This window comes from Lolium rigidum, chromosome 5, assembly GCF_022539505.1.
Source record: "Lolium rigidum isolate FL_2022 chromosome 5, APGP_CSIRO_Lrig_0.1, whole genome shotgun sequence".
Taxonomy (NCBI): Eukaryota; Viridiplantae; Streptophyta; class Magnoliopsida; order Poales; family Poaceae; genus Lolium; species Lolium rigidum.
Genome location: NC_061512.1, coordinates 61182519 through 61207263, shown reverse-complemented (window position 1 = coordinate 61207263; position 24745 = coordinate 61182519). Strand labels below are relative to the sequence as shown.

The following is a 24745-nucleotide window of genomic DNA, read 5'->3' as shown; positions in this document are numbered from 1 at the left end:
CAATTTCAAATAAATTTGGCTAAGTGCCGAGGTCTTCAAAATCAGTAGCGGACCGAATGGGTCACGTCGTTGGACGCGCTGTCCAGGCAGACCGGACCGCGGGATAGATCCTATCCGCAAGCCGACCTAACGGAGAGAAACTGACCTTTTAAGTTGGTCCGGTGGACATGCCCTAAATCTAACCTCGTCGTGCAACCAACCTGACGCCTCTGATCGATGACTCTCCGGCGACTCCACTGGTCGGCTGGCCTAGTTTGCAAGACAGGGTTTAGTTAATTAGTTGGGTGACCAAACTAACTGGATGGATGGACACTGGACAGCCAAACCATGCACGCGTTCCATTCCATTTTCTTTTCTTTGAGAACACACGTATCACATTCACAGATGAAAGACATTGGACACGTACGCAATCCGAACGCACCAGAAGCACACACAACTGGCTGGATCTTATATAAAAAAACCGACTTCCCCATTCCCGGCGGTACGAGCCAGTTCATCACTCGTCACACTCCGTTGGACCTCATCACATTCCAATCCATCCACGATGCACAAGACGTCATCTCTGTCGGACCTGGGCTTCGACGCCGCCGGCGCCTCATCAGGCTTCTTCCGCCCGGTAGCCGACGACAGCACCCACTCCTCCAGCTCCGCCCCGCACCGCCGCCTCACCAAAGTCTCCGTCATCGGCGCGGGCAACGTGGGCATGGCCATCGCGCAGACGATCCTCACCCAGAACCTGGCCGACGAGATCGCGCTGGTAGACGCGCTCCCCGACAAGCTCCGCGGCGAGGCGCTCGACCTGCAACACGCCGCCGCGTTCCTCCCGCGCGTCCGCATCGTCTCCGGCACCGACCACGCCGTCACCGCGAGCTCCGACCTCGTGGTCATCACGGCCGGCGCGAGGCAGAACCCGGGGGAGGCCAGGCTGAGCCTGCTGCGGCGGAACGTGGAGCTGTTCCGGAAGATCGTGCCGCCCGTGGCCGAGCACTCCCCGGACGCGCTGCTGCTCGTGGTCTCCAACCCCGTCGACGTGCTGACGTATGTGGCCTGGAAGCTGTCCGGGTTCCCGGCCAACAGGGTGATTGGGTCCGGGACGAACCTCGATTCGTCCAGGTTCAGGTTCCTCGTCGCTGAGCACCTCGACGTCAACGCGCAGGACGTCCAGGTAACATACATATATACTACTCGTACTACATCTGAATCCTGAATCCATCCGTGAATGCCATGTTTCCATGGCCATGCATGATCCGTCAGCTCTTGCTCGCCATCGAGCTCGTCGCTGGAGTGGAGTCAGTAGGGTGTTGCCATGCATGCTAGTCGTTGACTCATGCATGACTGGTCTCCCACTCTTCCGCATCCGACAGGGCAGTAGCTAGAGCTCCTGGTTCAGTAAATTTTGTAACACTGTAAAACATGAGTTAGGAGCCAGACGTCATGACCTGAGTGCGACGTCATCTCCTCCTAATGTTCAGTGATGATGTCGCACTCAGGTGATGGGAAAGTCAACTTTTGAATTTTATTGGGTGAAACGAAATTCTGGGGTCAGTTCCATACTGTTTTGGACACTCAGACTCCTGGTGTTTACCATAAATCATCAAATGACTCTAGTACTCCCATTGTTTGCTGCTTCCTTCCTGAATGTTATCCTGCAAAATACAAAAGATGCTAACTTGTTTCAAAAAGAATATATGCAATTGTATTATGAATTCAGCCTATGAGCACTTGTATACATAAATTTGTCAGATTACTTATATGCAACATAATCCACCACGAGTCCACGACGGTGCTTGGCCATCCCTTTCAAATTGAGGTCCTTTTTAATGTATAGATATTTGGTTTATTATACACCGATAAGTATCTAGACATAAATCATCAATTTGCATAACGATTTCCTTCCTTGATACATATGCATTTTTGTAAGATCTGCCACTGCACAACTAATGATACTGATGTCCTTGCATGCTACACAAGAAGAACATTGTTCTCTGTTCCAGATAATTAACCAACCTTTTACTGTGGTTGGTTAAAAAAAATCCTAGTTTGTACTGGAGTTCGGATTCCTGACTAGCTAACCAACCAAACAACAAATATGGTGCAGGCATACATGGTGGGGGAGCACGGCGACAGCTCGCTGGCGATCTGGTCGACCATTAGTGTCGCCGGGATGCCGGCTTTCAAGTCCCTGCGGGACAGCCACCATTCCTTCGACGAGGCGGCGCTGGAGGGCATCAGACGTGCCGTGGTGGGCGGCGCCTACGAGGTGATCGGACTGAAGGGATACACCTCCTGGGCCATCGGCTACTCCGTCGCCAGTTTGGCGGCCTCCCTCCTCCGTGACCAGCGCCGGGTGCACCCAGTCTCCGTCCTCGCCTCCGGCTTCCACGGCATCTCGGACGGTCATGATGTGTTCCTCAGCCTCCCCGCCCGGCTCGGCCGCGGCGGCGTCCTCGGCGTCGCCGAGATGGACCTCACCGAGGTCGAGGCCGCGCAGCTCCGGCGCTCCGCAAAGACGCTCTGGGAGAACTGCCAGCTCCTCGATCTCTGAGCAACCAAAGTAATCTAGTGGTGCGATATTAAAGAAATTTCTACGAAATCTACTGCTATATATTGCTATTTCTGCTTCTGCCACACAAAATCTTGTACTTTTGAACAGCTTTGTTGGAGCTGAAGTAATACTGTAACCCTATCAAATAGATGAAATAAATCGTGATACATGTCAGCATTGGTAAATTTGGTTCGATTGTGTAGGTCCAAGCTTCTATTGAATCCAGTAAACAATCTAGAAGCTTCATAGCTAATTTAATCAGTAAGGGGTGAAGATGATTTTAGAACATCCATTCAATGGTTTGTGATCTAAAACCATGTTTTTACCCCTGGACTAGATCTGCCTCCTAATTGGAGTAGATATTAATATTTCTGTTGCTTGCTGGCCAAACTATATGCCCTAACACATTTGCCAACAAGAGAACTAAAAGCATCTCCAGTCATGAGGTCCCCCAAAACTTTTTGGGGCGCGCCGAACATTTAATCGGTCCAGTTGCGCGCTTTAAAGGGTCTTTTCGCCTGACGCGGCCCAGTACGGTGTCGGCGCTTCGAGGCTGTTCCCGCTCCAGGGGATGCTGCGGGCGCTCCAGGCAGAACGCGGAAACGAGCCGCGAGTGGCGGGCCTGACCCGCCATTGGCACCTAAAGGGAATGTAATGGAAATTTAATTAGACTCCAGCCACATCGCGTCTCTCCCACCACATCGCACCCTCCCACCACTTCCCGCCACCAGCCACGCATTTCTCTACCCTGCCAAAAAAAATCATTTACCCTCCTCCCACCGATTCATTCCTTCCTCCTGCCGCCGGTACTCTCTCCCTCCCGCCACCGCTATTCTCTCCCAACCATGGCGCCGGTAGTCCCCAAAAAATTGGCCAAAAACGACCACCAAGCCACCAGGCAAGGAGGCAGCGAAGAAGGACCGAAGGCGCCCTTCGTGAAGCCGCGAAAGGCACCGGCGGCGAAGGTGAAGCCGCAGATGTGGACCGAAGAACGTTGGCAGGAAGACTGCTTGCGGCCCAGGTTGTTTCGATAAGATGCACAACTTTCGTTTCAATCACTTCTTCATTTGAGGTAATCTTAAAGGAGCTATAGTGGAAGCCTTCGTATATTGATCCCTATGACTGTTAGCATGATCGGTTATTACGGTGACCCAGCATACCACTGCATGGTGTAGTTCGCAAGTCGTTGACATAACACAAGTGAAACACCGTTCCACTAGTATTACATCCCTCAGAGTGGTACAACAGAAACATATGCGAGTCCAATGCATGTCTATAGAAGTATACACGTACTGTTTACAGAAGATCAACACAGCCTCCTACTTTACATGGAGGTAAAACTGCAAATAAATCTCCAAAAGAATAACTCATAGACTAATTTATTATAACTCTAGATATAGAGATACTAGGCTTGCTATAGAACTAGGCTAGAACCCTAACTACTTAGGTACTAGGTTTAGGGAATAGGTCCCCTTCTATTCTAGACTAGGTTTCCACCATGGAATATGTATAGTTCCTGACTTCATCAACTTTGTTGTCTGACACCTGCTCTTGTATTGGTTGACTCCTTCGTCTTCGAACTTCACGGTCGCTTCTCCTTGGATACCTCCCAATCTAAGCAGGGGTTCAAGAGGGAACGAATGAGTACGAGCGTACTCAGCAAGTTCAATAATAGAAATATTTGTATCATGCACTAGCTATAGCCATAGACCAGAAAGTCGTAGGCAAAAGCAAGTTTTTGTAATCATTTCTTTAAAGGTTTATTTTATTATGAAAAACTATGTCCGTCAGTCTTCACAAGTTGACCAGAACTTCATGGAGTTCCTTTCCTGCCGCGTTCGTAGTTCCTTCCCGAAACAGAGAATGACAAATCACAATTCAATACATTCTGCACATGTTTCTTACTTTACTCATAAGAGAACTTATCCTTGTTTGCCAGCCGAGTCTAGATCTCGTCCACACTTCCTTGGTGTGAGGCTAGTTGTAAGAACCAAGCCAATCACTGCCTTCTCCGCGACCCCGCATACCCACCCTTTTGTATTCAGAGGGTCTTCGATCACTCGATCCCTGACCATGATACAATCCATCATAGATGGTAGAGCGCCCTTCATCCACGCGGATGGGGAGATTAAGTCCATCCCAAACTACTAAGTGTTCACCAACACACAACCAGACTCTATCAAGTCCGCTGATATGCGAAAGGAAGAAGATACAACTAATTTCCCTAGAACCATTATAGATCTTATGATTAACACGTAATATACGGCGCTAGAATTACTGGATGATATTTGTTGTTAATCCTATGTGAATACTTTCCAGTTGCAATGGAACCTCCACCGTCATCTCAAACCATGGTTCCATTGCCCAGCACATAGTCATATTCATAATTGTAAAGTGATCTTTTGATTTTCAATGCAGGAGTGATAAATTTTTTTTTTGAAAGGAATACGGTAGGGGAAACCCTGTTGCGGTCAGAAACCCACCGGCGAGCAACGACGGGCAACACAGTAGAGCCAGGAGGTTCCCAGGATTGCGGCTGACCCTGGTCCCTCGGGCGACGGCCCGCAATGCCTTCTGGCACACGCGTCCTGGTGCTTACGAGGGCGTGCCACCTGACCTATACCTGGTCAGGAAGGTGATGGATTGCTTCGACTAGTTTCCTGCATGGCAAACACGTAAACATTAAATACGAGCCCCGATCGGCTCTTAAGTTGGTCTGCGGATCGGCTCAAAGAGCCGATTGCCCCACGGTTCAAGTTAGATTTATAAGGACATGGGGATCATGCTTTATCAATATCAAGCTAAGCTAATCTACGATAGTCTAGGGTTTTCACCATATAATCGGAACATCCTATGCGTAATTGAGCCTAACGGATACGTAAGATGATAGAAAACCAGCACTAAAGAGGCCTAAAAACCAACGTGAAGTTGATCCCCGGAACAATCCCTCTAGAGCTTAGTAAACCACACCTTACGCACTACCGAATCCTTCAACCCGTTTATAAGGCCTAACCATACGGATATCAAACCAATCCTTGAAGAACAAGGAGCAACTATAACGGATTAGATCTACTAAATAATGAACAAGCAAGGTGCTGCCCTTACACCTAAAATAGGTGTAAGGGCAGCTAGATATCGAGGGAAGCGTAGCTAAACAAATGCATCGTGAAAGCATTGTGATCAACCCCAAAACACCTAAGATAAGGGTGTTGCTCGCCATCAACAAGGCTTCAGCACGAGCAACACCAAAAACGAATAAGCGATACTCGCCTAGATCGCAAGATACGATCTAGGCAACATGTTGCTTACCCGGGAGAAACCCTCGAAACAAGGGGTGGCGATGCGCCTAGATTGATTTGTTGTGAACGTGATCGTCCTCCTTTTCAATAACCCTAGATACATATTTATAGTCCGTAGACTCTCTAACTTGGGAAAAAAACCAACCGTGTACGAGCTAAACTCTATCTCTTAATTCTAACCGACACATATCCTACTATATTTACAGATACACGGGCAATCTTGCCCAAACTTCTTGTACAAGGCCGATTCGGGAATATTTTCCATGCAAATCCTCTAAGCCCATTAAATCACGGCCCATCTCCAGACTTGGTCAAATTCTGGTGATAACACATGCCCCCCTGGTTTTGGCAATGATAATTTCAAAACCACTCTGTTTTTTCTTCGTAGTGTCACGTCGTGGCAGAGCAGAACCGCCGCAGTATCCTTCATCATGATGCCTTGCCTTCTCAACTTCTCTGCACGATTTGACAGTTCTTTGGCACCACTTCCTCGGAAACTGCTGTAACATTAACTCTCCCCCATATCCCATTATTTAACCGCGTCGAGCAGTTCGCCTCTTCATCCTCTTGCTCCGTACTAGCCATCGACAAAAAAACCCCTTCCTCGGTAGCCATGTCTTCTTCCTCCTCCTCCTCCTCGGCCTCCTCAAGCCTCTCCTACATATCTTCTCCCCTCCGTGAGCCCACACCGGAGTGGGACCCGGTGGCGGCGTACAACCGCCGCGCCCCAGAGGAGTGGGACATCGAGTCCCATGATTCCTCCGTCTGGTCCGAGGACGACAAGTCCTTGACCGACTGAGAGGACGACTTCCAGTTCCTCGTCGACGGGGAACTGGAGGCGGGGAGCGAAGACGATCGCTTCTCGTGGGACGGCTACACCTTGAAAGGACACGGATTTCGCCTAGAGGGGGGGTGAATAGGCGGTTTAAAACTTTTACGAGATGGGCTTAACAAATGCGGAATAAAACTAGCGTTTACTTTGTCAAGCCCAAAGCCTATATACTATGGTTCACCTATGTGCACCAACAACTTAAGCTAAGCAATACAAGCAAGTATGTGATAGCAAGATATATATAACTTCAAGCACGATGGCTATCACAAGGTAAAGTGCATAAGTAAAGAGCTCGGGTATAGAGATAACCGAGGCACGCGGGAGACGATGATTTATCCCGGAGTTCACACTCTTGCGAGTGCTAATCTCCGGTGGAGAGGTGCGGTTGCTTAGTGCTCCCGAACGCCACAAGAGGCTCACCTTGAGGTGTGGTTGCTCGATGCACACCAACGCCACAAAGGCCTCACCCCAAGATGCGGTACTCACACCACACACCGAACGCCACGAAGGCGCCTCACCTAAATCTCCGGTGACCCTCGCCACAAAGGCCTAGGTCACGGTTCCACTAAGGGATTTCCTTCGAGGCGGAAACCGGGCCTTACACAAAGATTGGGGCACACATCCACAACTTAATTGGAGGCTCCCAACAAACCGCCACAAAGGCCTAGAATCCGTCTAGGGTTCCAAGAACCCAAGAGTAACAACCTTCTTGCTTTCACCACCACGAATCACCGTGGAGAACTCAAACCGATGCACCAAATGCAATGGCAAGAACACCACAAAGATGCTCAAGTCCTTCTCTCTCAAATTCCAACAAAGCTACAAAAGCTATTGGGGGAATAAGAGAGGAAGAACAAAGAGGAGAACACAAAATTCTCCAAGATCTAGATCCCAAAGATTCACTCACAAAGAGATGATTTGGTTTGGTCAAAGTGTGGATCTAGATCTCCTCTCTCTTTCCCTCAAAATGGGGCAAGAATCATGGAGGGATAGAGAGATAGGGCAAGCTTCTCAAGAACAACAATGGAGGAGAGAGAGAGTGGAAGAAGCAACAGCCCAAGGAGGAAGAAGGGGGTATTTATACCCCCCAAGAAAATCGAGCCGTTGCAGACTTTCGAGGGCCGGATAATCCGGCCTAAGTTGGGGCCGGATAATCCGCCCCGGATAATCCGGCCTCGTGGACAAAACCTGGTCAAAATCCGGCCAAAAATCCGGCCCCTATACTGAGCAGCAATTCCCCAGGTCCTTAGTCGATTTCGAGGGGGCCGGATATTTCCGAAATATCCGGCCCGGATAATCCGGCCCGGATATTTCCGAAATATCCGGCCCAAGTAAACTGCAGAAACACCAAAACTAAAACGGGCATAACTTTAGCATCCGGACTCCGATTTTGATGATCTTGGGCTTGTTTTGAAGCTAGGAACAAGCTCTACAAGATCATGCAGGAAACCATCATAGTCCAACAAGGGAGGATAGAAACAAATGATGAAAGGTTTGACCTATCTAAAAAAGACATACCGGTAAAACCTCCAATCTCGAAAATGCAACAAGTTGCCCGTGCAAAAACCATTCTTGATGAACTAGAGCTTGTCATGAGAATAAGCACAAGCTCTAAATCATCACATGGATAAGATCCAAATGACAACCAAGAAAGATGATGAACCAAACTCGAAAACGCAACAAGTGATCTATGCGAAATCCGTTTTCGATGAACTAGAGCTTGTCATGAGAATAAGCACAAGCTCTAAAACATCACATGGATAAGGTCCAAATGACAACCAAAAAATATGATGCAAGGATGCAAAGGTTTGAGCTCTCTCCGAACGATATGATCGAGTTACTCACTCGAGAGCCCTCTTGATAGTACGGCAACTGAACTATAAACCGGTCTCCAACTACACTATGAGACCGGTGAGAAAGAAACCCTATCAAGAGCAAACCTTATACTTGCGCATTCCACTTGAGCTTGATGACGACGATCTTGACCTCAACAAGATGGAACGCATTTCTTGCTTGTGCTTGCTTGACGAAGTCTTGTAGATTGCTCCCCCATAAACCACCATGGGAGAGCTTCTTCTTCGGCGCATCTTCGCATAACCATGACCACCATGTGGATTGCTCCCCCATAATCCACCATGGGAGAGCTTCTTCTTCGGCGCATCTTCACATATCCATGATCATCATATGGATGGCAAGACTCAAGCAAAGGATCTCTTCGAGATGGCTCATCTTGAACTTGCACATCATTTCTCCATGGCAAGCTTCAAGCTTATGAACTCTTCGAGTTGGCTCATCTTGAACTTGCACTACATTTCTTCATTCTTCATCATGTTGATGTCTTGAAGTAACTTGAGGGCTCACTACATCTTCATCTTCAAGACATACTTGACACTTGATATCCTTCATCAATTTCTTCTTATTGCAACCTTGAAGCCAACATATGGTTCAAGAATTGCCTATGGACAACTCCTACAAATATAACTCAATGCAAACATTAGTCCATAGGGATTGTCATTAATTACCAAAACCACACATGGGGGCTCCATGCACTTTCAATCTCCCCCATTTTGGTAATTGATGACAATCTCTTTGAGAGAGTTTATATAAGGAATTTAAGTAACAAATAAGTTGAATATATAGAGCAAACTCCCCCATAATATATGCATGTGTGAATGATCTTGACTTTCATTGCATATATTGGCATTCAAAGCCTAGTGGAGTTTCCTCTAAATATTCAACTATGCAAAGCAACAAGATGCAATGCAATAAAGGCACATGCTTAAGCACAAAGCAAAGACATAACCAAATTCCCTTAAACCCTCCAAACTTCTCCCCCATTGGCACCAATTGCCGAAATGGGTGAAAAATTTAGAAGGCCAATATAGTGAGAGTTCCTCCATAGCGTGTGCATTTCTCATAATTTGAGTGGAATCAAATGCACATGTCCAATGACGAATATTTGGAAGGAATCACACTATAGATAGGATCAAAGATTGCAAAAAGATAACAAAGTCTAGAAGCTTCAACAAATGAAGCAAGCAACCAAATGAACCACAAAGAGGATACCAAAAGAAAGATAGATATTATGATAAGATCAAGAAGATTGCTCTAAATAATATGAGGAAGCTCCCCAAGGTTTGTGCACAAAACTAGACAATTTGCATTGGAGTATAAAGTGCACAAACATGGAATCATCACTCCCATAATATCATTCAAAAACAAAAGATACCAAGTGAATCAAACTCTAATGATCACCACAAGATAGTGTTCTAAATCAAATGAGGAAGCTCCCCAATGTACATGCATAAAATAAAATGTTGCATTTGAATACAATATGCATAACATGGAATCCTCACTCCCTCATTTAAAACACAAACATTTGTAATAGATCATAGATAGAAAAGTAAGCTAAACACTTGCAACAAACAAATAGTTGAGCAACAAGTAAGAGGCACCATAATAAAAGGCTCAACCAAGATGATACGTGAAAGTCATGATAAAGCATATTATAAGACTATTACAAGGATGAGCAAAAAGCATCATCATAGTCTTCAATGAATTATATTGCTTAGCATGACCAATCAACACGCAATAAATAAATAAGATATCAAAAGGAGATGTATCATCTCTTATGTGTATAAGTTTCTCTAAGTGGGCAATATCACAAAGATATTTATCCACAAAGAAACATGCACACACAAAATAGATACGCAAGAAAAATAGTATGATATCCAAGACGAAGTCATGCAATATACCAATAAGAATTTTTGCTTAATAGCATGGCCAAAGGCTCAATTTTATCTTATTGTACATTCATGAATTTCAACCACACACAAATAAAATACATCAAAAATATCAACAAGGGATAGAAGATAGTTGGGATGCATTTGAGAAAGGCAACAAGTATCACAAACGAGGATACCAAAAGAAGTAACTAAATTTGCACTTTCATCTATATTGCACATGTGAGAGCCTTGAGTAATTGATATGCAATAAAATTGCTAGATAGGCATAGTTGGGATGGATGAATCATGAGCATGATTTAAAATACTTCCCAACAAATGCACTCATCTCAAATTACTCACATTCACAATAAAGAAGTTTCATTAAGACTATTGCAAGAAGCACAACATTTGCAAATCAAGAGATTCATGCCAAGATGCAACCATAAGGTTGGATACAAGAAAAGTATGCATGAGAAGATACTTGTTACCAAGATAGCATTGGTGTGGATGTAGTAGATATGTGTTCGTTGACCATCCTAGCTTGCCTCAAGTTACCATTGAGTCACCACTTCTTTCCAAGAGTGAGACAAGCATCCAATGCATATCCATTGTACCTAACACAAAGGTAAGTACAAAATGGTCCCCAAACTAATTGGGTCCGAAGTAGTTAGACACACTACAACATATAGGACAAACTCCACAATTCTATGTGCATATAGATATGAAATTGAATTTCATGCACATCTTAGCCAAATTAGGATTTGATGGAGTTTACCCTATATATTGGATCAAAGAAAGTGACACATGCCATAAGATATACATATATTAAATATGCATGCACAATACTTTCAAGAACCAAAGGAAGATACAATTTGGACAAAAACACCAAATAAACCAAGAGACAATGGTTGTCCAAATTATATCAAAGAATCAAATCAACACAAGATTGACTCCAAAGACTTATCTCATTATAAGAAGCTAATTAAACCTAAGCACAAAGGAATGAGATAACCAACTCCCAAGAGAGCAAGGTTCCAACAAATAAAACAAACCCTCGACACTTTTTATGATGGCACAAAGTACCAAAAAGAAAATTTATGTCTCCCAAAACCAATTTTTTGATAAAGATCAAGAGAAGTTTAAGCATTATAACAAATCTAGGAGAGCTCCCCCAAGATTAGTGCATTATCTAGGATTTAGAATATGGATACAAAATGCACAAAACTAGGATCATCACGCTACCTATATCTACTAAAAATGCTAAGAAAGTTTGAATAGACAAATTAGATCCATAAGATGCAAGGAAGACACATGGGAGTCAAAGCATAACAAATTAATGGAAATAAATAAGGCAATATAGATACAAGAGCCAATGTAGATATGATCAATAAATATCTACCTCATAATTGATTACCAATTGTCCTAGGACAAGAGGTATTAGGAAATATTTCCCGGTGGTAGTTTGTAAGTATACATAAGATCATATTTACAACGAACAAAGCATATGGTAAAAGATAAGAGTTAACCATCATGCAAAGATAGTTTATTGATAGCTTCATTTAGTCATACCAACATGCAAGGCAATTTATAGTATTCATACCAACATGCAAAGCAATTAATAGTATTCATACCAACATGCAAAGCAATTAATAGTATGACTTGAAGCACATGGTTTTCCAAAAATGTATTGAGGGACAAGTTGTGAAAAACCATGCCAAGAAAAACTTTCACAAATAAGATCCACAAAGATATTAGCAATGAAGCCATTTAAGCAAATTGGAGCTTGTTTGAGAAAACATGCCACATAGGAGAGAGATAAATTACGGTATCAATTCTATGTGACACAACCTCAAATGTTCACATTTTCTAGGCTTGTAATATGCACAAAGCTTATTACTCCCCCATAATGTGATAAGGAGTTTATTTTCACAAGAGGCAAATAAGATCCAACTAGAGATATTAATGGACATTAGAATTTGAATTTCTCATGAAGATGACATACCACATAGCGACTAGATAATATCGCAATATCAATTCTACGTGATATTCCTCATGTACACACATTGTTTAGGATCATGAAATTCCCAAAGGAATATCACTCCCCCAAAATGGGATTGTCCATTAATCGCTCATAAGAGTCATATAAGATACAACAAGATGCAAAGAGGCTCCAACACAAACACAAATACATGGTGTGCAACCCAACATGCATAGACTTGATTTCTCAAGCAAAACAATTAGGAAGCACACCATATACAAACACATGTTAGGAACAAAACTAACACATGCAAAGGGGCGAGTAACTTCCAATATAAATGAGTTGAGAACATGTTACCGCAAGGAGGAACATTGGATATATGATAGTAGCAAGATAATCAAAAGACTTGGCTTGATATAATATAAATGATGAAGATCCCTTAATTCTTCATGATGTAGCCAAGTCTCCAATGCCCTCCAAAAAGCACCTATTGATCAAGTTTTGGATTGTTGGTCCCCAACTAAGTTGGGTCCTAAGAGGTTAGTCACAATAGGCTTGGCAACCCAAATGGTTCTTTTCTTGACACCACTTTGAGCACCAACATATTTGGCAAACACATTGCCACCCTCATCCTTACAAAGAGAATAAACATCATCAATGGAGATAGAGTTGGATGAGGTACCAATAGTGCAAAAAGAGGAGATGTGGCCCTTCTCACAGCATATGTAGCAAGTTCTTTTCTTCTCCTTCTTCTCACTAGATTTCTCCACAATGGGAGCATTGGCTTGATTCTTCTTGGGAAGTGGAATTTCTTCAACATGAGGTTGAATATGAGTTTGAGCTTGAGGCCACTTCCCTTTTTGCTTCTTCTTCAAAGGGCAAGATCTAACATGGTGCCCTTCAATTTTGCACTTGAAGCAAACAATCTTGGCCGGGTCTTTGACTTGTACTTGGCCCTTCTTGTTGTTGTTGTTCTTGGACTTGTTCTTGTTGTTGGATTTGAATCCAAGTCCACTCTTGTCATTGGGGGATTGTTGCACACTTAACATCGTGTCAAGTTTGCATTTCCCTTCATGACTCTTTACCAAGTCATTCTTCAAAGAAGTGACTTGAGCCTTGAGCTCTTTGATTTCCTCTACATGGTTAGTAACAACACAAGTACTAGAGGAAGTAGAACCTTCATTGTTAGAGCAAGAAGGCAAGGAAGATAATTCATCACAAGATTTAGCAATATTATGAGTGAATGAATTACTAGGACTAGCACATGGCAATATAGCATTTTGAGTAGTAGTGCTAGTATCCACATGAGGCTCACAAGGTGTTGCCTTAGATATGATAGCCTCATGAGCTAACTTTAGCCTATCATGAGAGGCTAGAAGATCCTCATGGGAGCTAGAAAGCTTTCCATGATTTTCTTCCAATTTCCCATAATTGCAAGTTAGCAAATCAAGTTGAGCCCTTAGCTCAACATTCTCCTTCAAGATAGATGCTTCACAAGAAGTAGAGTTAGTAGCACAAGCATCATCACAAGACATATCAAGAAGAGAGGGTAACATAGCATGCTCTTTTAAATATGAAGCTTGTAGTTGCTCATATGACTTGGTGAGGATAGAGTGTTCGCTCTCCAAGGCCTTGTGGGCCTCGTCTAGATCATCTAGATCCTTAACAAGTTTATCATGACCAACACCAACTTTGAACTTTTCATTTTTAAGCAATTTTAATTTAGCTTTAGCATGGTCTCTTTATTTAGTGAGTTTAGCAAATATTTCATTTTGAGACACCTCAAGGGTTTGAAGTTGCTCCTCAAGAGAGGCTACGGTCTCTTGTTCTTCTTCAAGATCATTCTTTAAAGATGCTACATCATCGGCATACTCTCGTTCAAGAGCACCCTTTTATCAATGGTGTTCTCATGCATCCAAATAAGTTTTTGGCTCTCAATAGCGGTAGTCAAGATTTCAAAGAAGTGAGAGCTAGCAATTTTATCTTTGTAAAGAACCTTGAATACACTCTCACCTTTATCGCGTAGAGAGACAACCCAATCCTCTTCTTCATATTCATCCTCATCCTTATCACCACGAGAAATATTAGGTTCCATGGTAGGAGGTACCGTCGAACCCTTGGCCATAAGGCATATATGAGGACCGTGAGATAAAGATGAGGAGTTACTTGAGGCTCCTTTCAAGATCTTGTCTTGACCAATAGAATCTTTGGTTTCCTCTACATTGTTAGCCACACAACAACTAGAGGAAATAGAAGCATTTTTATCATGTCCACAAGACAAATCAAGCATATCATCATGAGATTTATTCAAGCAACTTACACATGATATGCAAGGACTATCAACACAAGCATGTAAATCATTTCTAGTGCTAGATGTGTTTAAGTCCAAAGATGAAGCATTGCAATGAGATAGAGATGAAGAATCATCAATAGTAAGCTCAATATCAACATTGCAATTTTCATCACCACTCACCATATCATTACCTTGTGTCTTACCACACTTTGGTGAAGTGGATGAAGATGAGAACTCATCACGGCCGGAAGTGGAAGCAAAACAATCATCCTCAATGATATTGGACACATCATATTTATCTTGAAGCTTTGTCCATAATTCATGAGCGCTCCCAAAAGGCATGATTGAAGAAGTAATTACATTGCTCACAACAATTGAAAACACATGAGAAGCAAGAGCATCGAGGCAAGAGTTTTTCTCCTCCTCAAGAGATAAATTTTGAGGATCCTTAGGAGAAGAAAAACCCATGCCAAGAAATCGCTCCATGTCCGGGGACATACGCCGTAAAATATTAAGCACATAAATTTTCCATAGATCATAATTTGTGCCATCAAATATAAACAAGTTATTGTGCACTAATCCCCTAACCGACATCTTTACTCTCAAGGCGGTTAAGCCTAAGAATGAGAGACCTCGCTCTGATACCAATTGAAAGGACACGGATGTCGCCTAGAGGGGGGTGAATAGGCGGTTTAAAACTTTTACGAGATGGGCTTAACAAATGCGGAATAAAACTAGCGTTTACTTTGTCAAGCCCAAAGCCTATATACTATGGTTCACCTATGTGCACCAACAACTTAAGCTAAGCAATACAAGCAAGTATGTGATAGCAAGATATATATAACTTCAAGCACGATGGCTATCACAAGGTAAAGTGCATAAGTAAAGAGCTCGGGTATAGAGATAACCGAGGCACGCGGGAGACGATGATTTATCCCGGAGTTCACACTCTTGCGAGTGCTAATCTCCGGTGGAGAGGTGCGGTTGCTTAGTGCTCCCGAACGCCACAAGAGGCTCACCTTGAGGTGTGGTTGCTCGATGCACACCAACGCCACAAAGGCCTCACCCCAAGATGCGGTACTCACACCACACACCGAACGCCACGAAGGCGCCTCACCTAAATCTCCGGTGACCCTCGCCACAAAGGCCTAGGTCACGGTTCCACTAAGGGATTTCCTTCGAGGCGGAAACCGGGCCTTACACAAAGATTGGGGCACACATCCACAACTTAATTGGAGGCTCCCAACAAACCGCCACAAAGGCCTAGAATCCGTCTAGGGTTCCAAGAACCCAAGAGTAACAACCTTCTTGCTTTCACCACCACGAATCACCGTGGAGAACTCAAACCGATGCACCAAATGCAATGGCAAGAACACCACAAAGATGCTCAAGTCCTTCTCTCTCAAATTCCAACAAAGCTACAAAAGCTATTGGGGGAATAAGAGAGGAAGAACAAAGAGGAGAACACAAAATTCTCCAAGATCTAGATCCCAAAGATTCACTCAAAATGGGGCAAGAATCATGGAGGGATAGAGAGATAGGGCAAGCTTCTCAAGAACAACAATGGAGGAGAGAGAGAGTGGAAGAAGCAACATCCCAAGGAGGAAGAAGGGGGTATTTATACCCCCCCAAGAAAATCGAGCCATTGCAGACTTTCGAGGGCCGGATAATCCGGCCTAAGTTGGGGCCGGATAATCCGCCCCCGGATAATCCGGCCTCAGGGACAAAACCTGGTCAAAATCCGGCCAAAAATCCGGCCCCTATACCGAGCAGCAATTCCCCAGGTCCTTAGTCGATTTCGAGGGGGCCGGATATTTCCGAAATATCCGGCCCGGATAATCCGGCCCGGATATTTCCGAAATATCCGGCCCAAGTAAACTGCAGAAACACCAAAACTAAAACGGGCATAACTTTAGCATCCGGACTCCGATTTTGATGATCTTGGGCTTGTTTTGAAGCTAGGAACAAGCTCTACAAGATCATGCAGGAAACCATCATAGTACAACAAGGGAGGATAGAAACAAATGATGAAAGGTTTGACCTATCTAAAAAAGACATACCGGTAAAACCTCCAATCTCGAAAATGCAACAAGTTGCCCGTGCAAAAACCATTCTTGATGAACTAGAGCTTGTCATGAGAATAAGCACAAGCTCTAAATCATCACATGGATAAGATCCAAATGACAACCAAGAAAGATGATGAACCAAACTCGAAAACGCAACAAGTGATCTATGCGAAATCCGTTTTCGATGAACTAGAGCTTGTCATGAGAATAAGCACAAGCTCTAAAACATCACATGGATAAGGTCCAAATGACAACCAAAAAATATGATGCAAGGATGCAAAGGTTTGAGCTCTCTCCGAACGATATGATCGAGTTACTCACTCGAGAGCCCTCTTGATAGTACAGCAACTAAACTATAAACCGGTCTCCAACTACACTATGAGACCGGTGAGAAAGAAACCCTATCAAGAGCAAACCTTATACTTGCGCATTCCACTTGAGCTTGATGACGACGATCTTGACCTCAACAAGATGGAACGCATTTCTTGCTTGTGCTTGCTTGACGAAGTCTTGTAGATTGCTCCCCCATAAACCACCATGGGAGAGCTTCTTCTTCGGCGCATCTTCGCATAACCATGACCACCATGTGGATTGCTCCCCCATAATCCACCATGGGAGAGCTTCTTCTTCGGCGCATCTTCACATATCCATGATCATCATATGGATGGCAAGACTCAAGCAAAGGATCTCTTCGAGATGGCTCATCTTGAACTTGCACATCATTTCTCCATGGCAAGCTTCAAGCTTATGAACTCTTCGAGTTGGCTCATCTTGAACTTGCACTACATTTCTTCATTCTTCATCATGTTGATGTCTTGAAGTAACTTGAGGGCTCACTACATCTTCATCTTCAAGACATACTTGACACTTGATATCCTTCATCAATTTCTTCTTATTGCAACCTTGAAGCCAACATATGGTTCAAGAATTGCCTATGGACAACTCCTACAAATATAACTCAATGCAAACATTAGTCCATAGGGATTGTCATTAATTACCAAAACCACACATGGGGGCTCCATGCACTTTCACACCTCCTCCGACGAGGAGGACGAAGAGGAGGACGACGAGTCCTCCGACGAATATCCCCCGGCGAAGCGCTTCCGCGCCGGGTCGGACGACGACAGCGACGACGACGAGGAGGAGGACGAGGCTCCCGTAGAGGGCTACGGGAGCAGCGACGAGGAGCCCACCAGCAGCTGCGCCGGCGGCAGCGATGACGACAACGAGGGCAGCAACGGCCCTTAGAGTAGGGACTACTAGCATAGGACTAGTAGTAGTAGTAATCGGCTTTTGTTCTTTCTTCCTTGAGCAATCGGCTCTTCTCTGTAAAAGCACTTTTATTAATGAAGAAAATATCTCTAAGCCGATTTTGTCTTTTTACCAGTTTTGCCGATTGTCAAAGCAAGTCAACACACCAAGAGCCGATGGCAGCGCATCGGCCCTTGCCATAAAACGCGAGTAAGGCCAGCTCTGTTGCCTATTCAAACCGTAACCTGCAACTTATCCGAAAGAGCAACACTCAGATCCCCAAATCGCCGCTCGAACAGATCCAACTCACGGCCACACAAACCTCAGATCTCAATCGCGCAAGCTCGAACCCGCAGCGGATCCAATGGCGGAATCATCCAACGCCAACGCTATGGTCTCCTGCCTGAAGGTAATCCTCAACCGCTCCTCGCTGTCCGAACATAGTGCTAGAATTAACAACACACATCTGAATTAATGCTTCGTTCCGTCATTAATTTCTAGGTATCAGACATTCTACTGCCACATCCTTCTCTTCCAACTTCTCTCTGTCTCGGCCCTCGTTCTACCGAGAGTCCTGCCCATCTAATTTCATGCGAGGCAAATAGAATTCCCTTCGTGAACCAAAACCTAGATCTGACTTCTTGGGCCGACTGCTTACGAGCCTGGCCTAATCCTCCTGAAGATTGGGTTTCATGGTACAATAGAGTCTCCAAAACTCACCACGCCACTTGGGAAACCGCAGGGATAGCCGCTGCTTTAGCTTTATCATTGTCTCCCCTTGAGAAACACGAAAACCTTCTGAAAACCATCGGCTATTTTTGGTCTGATGCCATGAATTGCTTCATGTTTGGTCATGGCCTCATGACACCAACCTTACTAGATGTGGCCATGATCACTGGTTTAGACATTGCATCCCCAAGCCCATCTGCCTTTAGGCTGCCAAAAGTCCCCTTCGCGCTTTCTTCCAAAACAGAATGCACAAACTGGGGTGCTTACCTTCGGCGCCACATGAAAAACAAAGGCCCAGTAACAGAGAAAGAACACACGGCCTTCCTGAATTTCTGGTTGGAACACTTCATATTTTGTGGTCCTTCACTTGCTCCAACCAAGAATTATCTTTCCCTGGCCTATGAACTTGCCAGAGGCACTCAGCTTGGCATTGGCAAACTGTTTCTTGGAGAGGTCTATAGATACCTCCAGCTAATGTCTGTTAAACTGTTCTCCCAAAAGACAGTCAAAACTGGTGGTCCCTGGTGGTTTATTCAACTCTGGGCTCAGCTGTACTTCCAAAACCAGATCCCAAACCTTCCACCCTTGGCCACTTGCACCTTCCCAGATACCAACGGGAGGCAGATCCGATGCACTAGCTACGGCCAAGCTCTATATAGCCTCCCAGGCAGCAAACTGACCTCTAAGGGAGCATCAGAGTGGTTCAGAACTTTCTACCAAGGCCTGGACGACCCTCTCTTCTTTCCTTATACGGAGTCCGAAAATTTTGAAAATCCGAGTCTCCTTCGAGGTTAGATAGTTTTGCCGATGATGCCGACACTCGGCAATTGTATTCCATCATGATCCGTCCCTGCTTCCTTCCGAGCTTGGCATGAGCACTTCAAACAGGATCATCAAACCTGGTTATGAGTCTTATCAGCCGGTCGTAGCAGCCCGGCAACTTGGCCTCGGACAGGTATCTCCTCACTTCTTTCTACACCACCTGACGGAGAGCAGAGCTGATCTACCTGATGTCCTCACTAGTCAGAGGTGTTATACCTTCTTTGACGCTCTAGCCAGCCCAATTCCTCACAACCTCTCGTTTACCTCGTCAACCGATGGTTTTGAGACTTGGTGGTCAATGTGGAAGACTCACGCCTTCAGGAGAGCTCTGGGACCATTGCTGAAACAGCTTGATGCTGAATATGACATCCCTGCAGAGCAGGTACCACTACTCACAATTTATTTTGAAGTGGTTTGCGATGATTTCCCTTTATAACCTTGCTCTGTCTCCTTGCAGCAACAGGACGGTCCAGACCCTGTAGATGACGACGGCTCCCCTTTCAGATTCCTCCCAGCAGCTCCGGTGGTCCTCTTCTGCAAAAACTCACCACCTTTGAAGAAGGTTGTGATGCAGAGCCAGCCGATGACACCCAAATCGGCTTCCAAAAGCAGAGTGTCTACTAGGTCAGCTGCCCCCCGAGTCTCAGTCAAGGCGAGAACAGCGGTGAGGAAAGTAGCTGCCAGGAAGACTCTAAAGCGCCAAAGCCCTACTCCAGCTCAAGAAGGCTCGCACGTATGTTTCACCCATGCTTTGGCTGACTTCATTCATCCTTCTAGGCTTCTGCAGCATACTTGTATTTCTTCTACAGACCTCCACTGAAGAAAACTCTAGTGAGGACACACAGTCCAGTCGAAGGGACTCGAGCTCGGGCACTTCTGAGAAAACCACCACGCAGAGCCAGCCAGACTTTCCACCGTCGGCTTCCAAGAAAAGGTCAGCCCCTGAACCTGCTGTCTCCCAAACTCCCATCAAAGCGGGGCAGGGCAGCCTACGCACAAAGAGCCGATGCATCAAGAGAGCTCGCAAGGAACCGCAAGCCTCTCCATCAAACCAGGAGATATCAACCGTAACTCCATCCTCTCCTTGGCTTATTTTGCACGCTGACTGATACGTCTCCGACGTATCGATAATTTCTTATGTTCCATGCCACATTATTGATGATATCTACATGTTTTATGCACACTTTATGTCATATTCGTGCATTTTCTGGAACTAACCTATTAACAAGATGCCGAAGAGCCAGTTGTTGTTTTCTGCTGTTTTTGGTTTCAGAAATCCTAGTAACGAAATATTCTCGGAATTGGACGAAATCAACGCCTAGGGGCCTATTTTGCCACGAAGCTTCCAGAAGACCGAAGAGAAGACGAAGTGGGGCCACGGGGCGCCGCCACACTAGGGCGGCGCGGCCCGGGGGGCCCGCGCGGCCCTAGCGTGTGGGGCCCCCGTGACCCCTCCGACTCCGCCCTTCCGCCTACTTAAAGCCTCCGTCGCGAAACCCCCAGTACCGAGAGCCACGATACGGAAAACCTTCCAGAGACGCCGCCGCCGCCAATCCCATCTCGGGGGATTCGGAGATCTCCTCCGGCACCCTGCCGGAGAGGGGATTCATCTCCCGGAGGACTCTTCACCGCCATGGTCGCCTCCGGAGTGATGAGTGAGTAGTTCACCCCTGGACTATGGGTCCATAGCAGTAGCTAGATGGTTGTCTTCTCCTCATTGTGCTTCATTGTTGGATCTTGTGAGCTGCCTAACATGATCAAGATCATCTATCCGTAATGCTATATGTTGTGTTTGTCGGGATCCGATGGATAGAGAATACCATGTTATGTTAATTATCAAGTTATTACCTATGTGTTGTTTATGATCTTGCATGCTCTCCGTTATTAGTAGAGGCTTTGGCCAAGTTGATGCTAGTAACTCCAAGAGGGAGTATTTATGCTCGATAGTGGGTTCATGTCTCCGTGAATGCGGGGAGTGACAGAAACCCCTAAGGTTATGGATGTGTTGTTGCCACTAGGGATAAAACATTGATGCTATGTCCGAGGATGTAGTTATTGATTACATTACGCGCAATACTTAATGCAATTGTCTCGTTGTTAGCAACTTAATACCGGAAGGGGTTCGGATGATAACTCGAAGGTGGACTTTTTAGGCATAGATGCAGCTGGATGGCGGTCTATGTACTTTGTCGTAATGCCCAATTAAATCTCACTATATTTATCATGACATGTATGTGCATTGTTATGCCCTCTCTATTTGTCAATTGCCCGACTGTAATTTGTTCACCCAACATGCTTTTATCTTATGGGAGAGACACCTCTAGTGAACTGTGGACCCCGGTCCATTCTTTTATATTGAAATACAAATCTGTCTGCAATACTTGTTCTTTACTCGTTTTCTTGCAAACAATCATCTTCCACACAATACGGTTAATCCTTTGTTACAGCAAGCCGGTGAGATTGACAACCTCACTTGTTTCGTTGGGGCAAAGTACTTTGGTTGTGTTGTGCAGGTTCCACGTTGGCGCCGGAATCTCCGGTGTTGCGCCGCACTACATCCCGCCGCCATCAACCTTCAACGTGCTTCTTGACTCCTACTCGGTTCGATTAAACCTTGGTTTCTTACCGAGGAAACTTGCTGCTGTGCGCATCGCACCTTCCTCTTGGGGTTTCCAACGGACGTGTCAACTACACGCATCAAGCAAATTTCTGGCGCCGTTGCCGGGGAGATCAAGACACGCTGCAAGGGGAGTCTCCACTTCCCAATCTCTTTACTTTGTTTTTGTCTTGCTTTATTTTATTTATTACCTTGTTTGCTGCATTATATCAAAACACAAAAAAATTAGTTGCTAGCTTTACTTTATTTACTGTCTTGTTTGCTATATCAAAAACACAAAAAAAATTAGTTACTTGCATTTACTATATCAAAATGGCCACCCCTGAAAATACTAAGTTGTGTGACTTCACTAGCACAAATAATAATGATTTCCTATGCACACCTATTGCTCCACCTGCTACTACAGCGGAATTCTTTGAAATTAAACCTGCTTTATCTGAATCTTGTTATGCGAGAGCAATTTTCTCGGTGTTAGTTCTGATGATGCTGCTGCCCATCTCAATAATTTTGTTGAATTGTGTGAAATGCAAAAGTATAAAGATGTAGATGGTGATATTATTAAATTGAAATTGTTTTCTTTCTCATTAAGAGGAAGAGCTAAAGATTGGTTGCTATCTCTGCCTAAAAATAGTATTGATTCCTGGACTAAATGCAAGGATGCTTTTATTGGTAGATATTATCCCCCTGCTAAAATTATATCTTTGAGGAGTAGCATAATGAATTTTAAACAATTGGATAATGAACATGTTGCTCAAGCTTGGGAAAGAATGAAATCTTTGGTTAAAAATTGCCCAACCCATGGACTGACTACTTGGATGATCATCCAAACCTTCTATGCAGGACTAAATTTTTCTTCGCGGAATTTATTGGATTCAGCTGCTGGAGGTACCTTTATGTCCATCACCTTGGGGGCAGCTACAAAGCTTCTTGATAATATGATGGTTAATTACTCTGAATGGCACACGGAAAGAGCTCCACAAGGTAAGAAGGTAAATTCTGTTGAAGAATCCTCTTCCTTGAATGATAAGATTGATGCTATTATGTCTATGCTTGTGAATGATAGGACTAATGTTGATCCTAATAATGTTCCGTTAGCTTCATTGGTTGCCCAAGAAGAACATGTTGATGTAAACTTCATTAAAAATAATAATTTCAACAACAATGCTTATCGGAACAATTCTAGTAATAACTATAGGCCATATCCTTATAATAATGGTAACGGTTATGCTAATTCTTATGGGAATTCTTACAACAATAATAGGAACACACCCCCTGGACTTGAGGCTATGCTTAAAGAATTTATTAGTACACAAACTGCCTTTAACAAATCTGTTGAGGAAAAGCTCAATAAAATTGATATTCTTGCTCCTAAGGTTGATAGTCTTGCCTCTGATGTTGATCTCTTGAAATCAAAAGTTATGCCTAATAGGGATATTGAAAATAAAATTGTTACTACAGCAAATGCCATCCAAGTTAGAATTAATGAGAATATAAGATTAATGGCTGAACTGCGTGCTAGGTGGGATAGAGAAGAAAATGAAAAACTAGCTAAAGAGAAAAATGTAGCTAAAGTTGGACTATTACCACCACTAGCAATGCTAATGATTCACATGTTTCTGCACCTCCTACTATCAATGATAAAATAATTGGTGTTGGCAATGTTTCTACTCCTAGTGCAAAGCGTGCAAAATTACCTGAAACTGCTAAAACTGCTGGAAACCGCTCGTGATAAAGCTGCTGAAATTTTTTCCAACCTTGGGGATGATAATCCCATTGCTTTAGATTGTAATGATTTAGATTTTGATGATTGCCACATCTCTGAAGTTATAAAGTTCTTACAAAAACTTGCTAAGAGTCCCAATGCTAGCGCTATAAACTTGGCTTTCACAAAACATATTACAAATGCTCTCATAAAAGCTACAGAAGAGAAACTAAAACTTGAAACTTCTATTCCTAGAAAGCTAGAGGATGGTTGGGAGCCCATCATTAAAATTAGGGTCAAAGATTTTGATTGTAATGCTTTATGTGATCTTGGTGCAAGTATTTCTGTTATGCCTAAGAAAGTCTATGATATGCTTGACTTGCCACCATTGAAAAACTGTTATCTGGATGTTAATCTTGCTGATAATGCTAAAAAGAAACCTTTGGGGAGAGTTGATAATGTTCATATTATGGTTAACAATAACCTTGTCCCCATTAATTTTGTTGTCTTGGATATTGAATGCAATGCATCTTGCCCCATTATATTGGGAAGACCTTTTCTTCGAACCGTTGGTGCTACTATTGATATGAAGGAAGGTAATATTAAATATCAATTTCCTCTCAAGAAAGGTATGGAACACTTCCCTAGAAAGAGAATGAAGTTACCTTTTGATTCTATTATTAGAACAAATTATGATGTTGATGCTTCGTCTCTTGATGTTACTTGATACACACTTTCGCGCCTAGCCGAAAGGCGTTAAAGAAAAGCGCTTATGGGAGACAACCCATGTTTTTACTACAGTATTTTTGTTTTATATTTGAGTCTTGGAAGTTGTTTACTACTGTAGCAACCTCTCCTTATCTTAGTTTTGAGTTTTGTTATGCCA

The 24745-nt window shown here is 44.1% G+C and overlaps 1 protein-coding gene across 1 annotated transcript; it reads left to right on the top strand.

Annotated features, from left to right (window-relative positions):
* The first annotated feature begins 544 nt into the window (after positions 1-544).
* LOC124651332 (L-lactate dehydrogenase A-like) lies at positions 545-2545 on the top strand. The gene is made up of 2 exons (XM_047190426.1): positions 545-1165; positions 2099-2545. Exons 1-2 carry the CDS (start codon positions 545-547, stop codon positions 2543-2545), a joined length of 1068 nt encoding a protein of 355 aa, XP_047046382.1.
* Positions 2546-24745: the final 22200 nt, after the last annotated feature.

What these genes read in the sequence shown, in the direction of transcription:
- LOC124651332 (XM_047190426.1), top strand. Translation starts at nt 545, where the DNA reads ATGCACAAGACGTCATCTCTGTCGGACCTGGGCTTCGACGCCGCCGGC. An exon ending in TCAACGCGCAGGACGTCCAG is followed by an intron (nt 1,166 to 2,098) that starts GTAACATACATA and finishes AATATGGTGCAG; the next exon opens with GCATACATGGTGGGGGAGCA.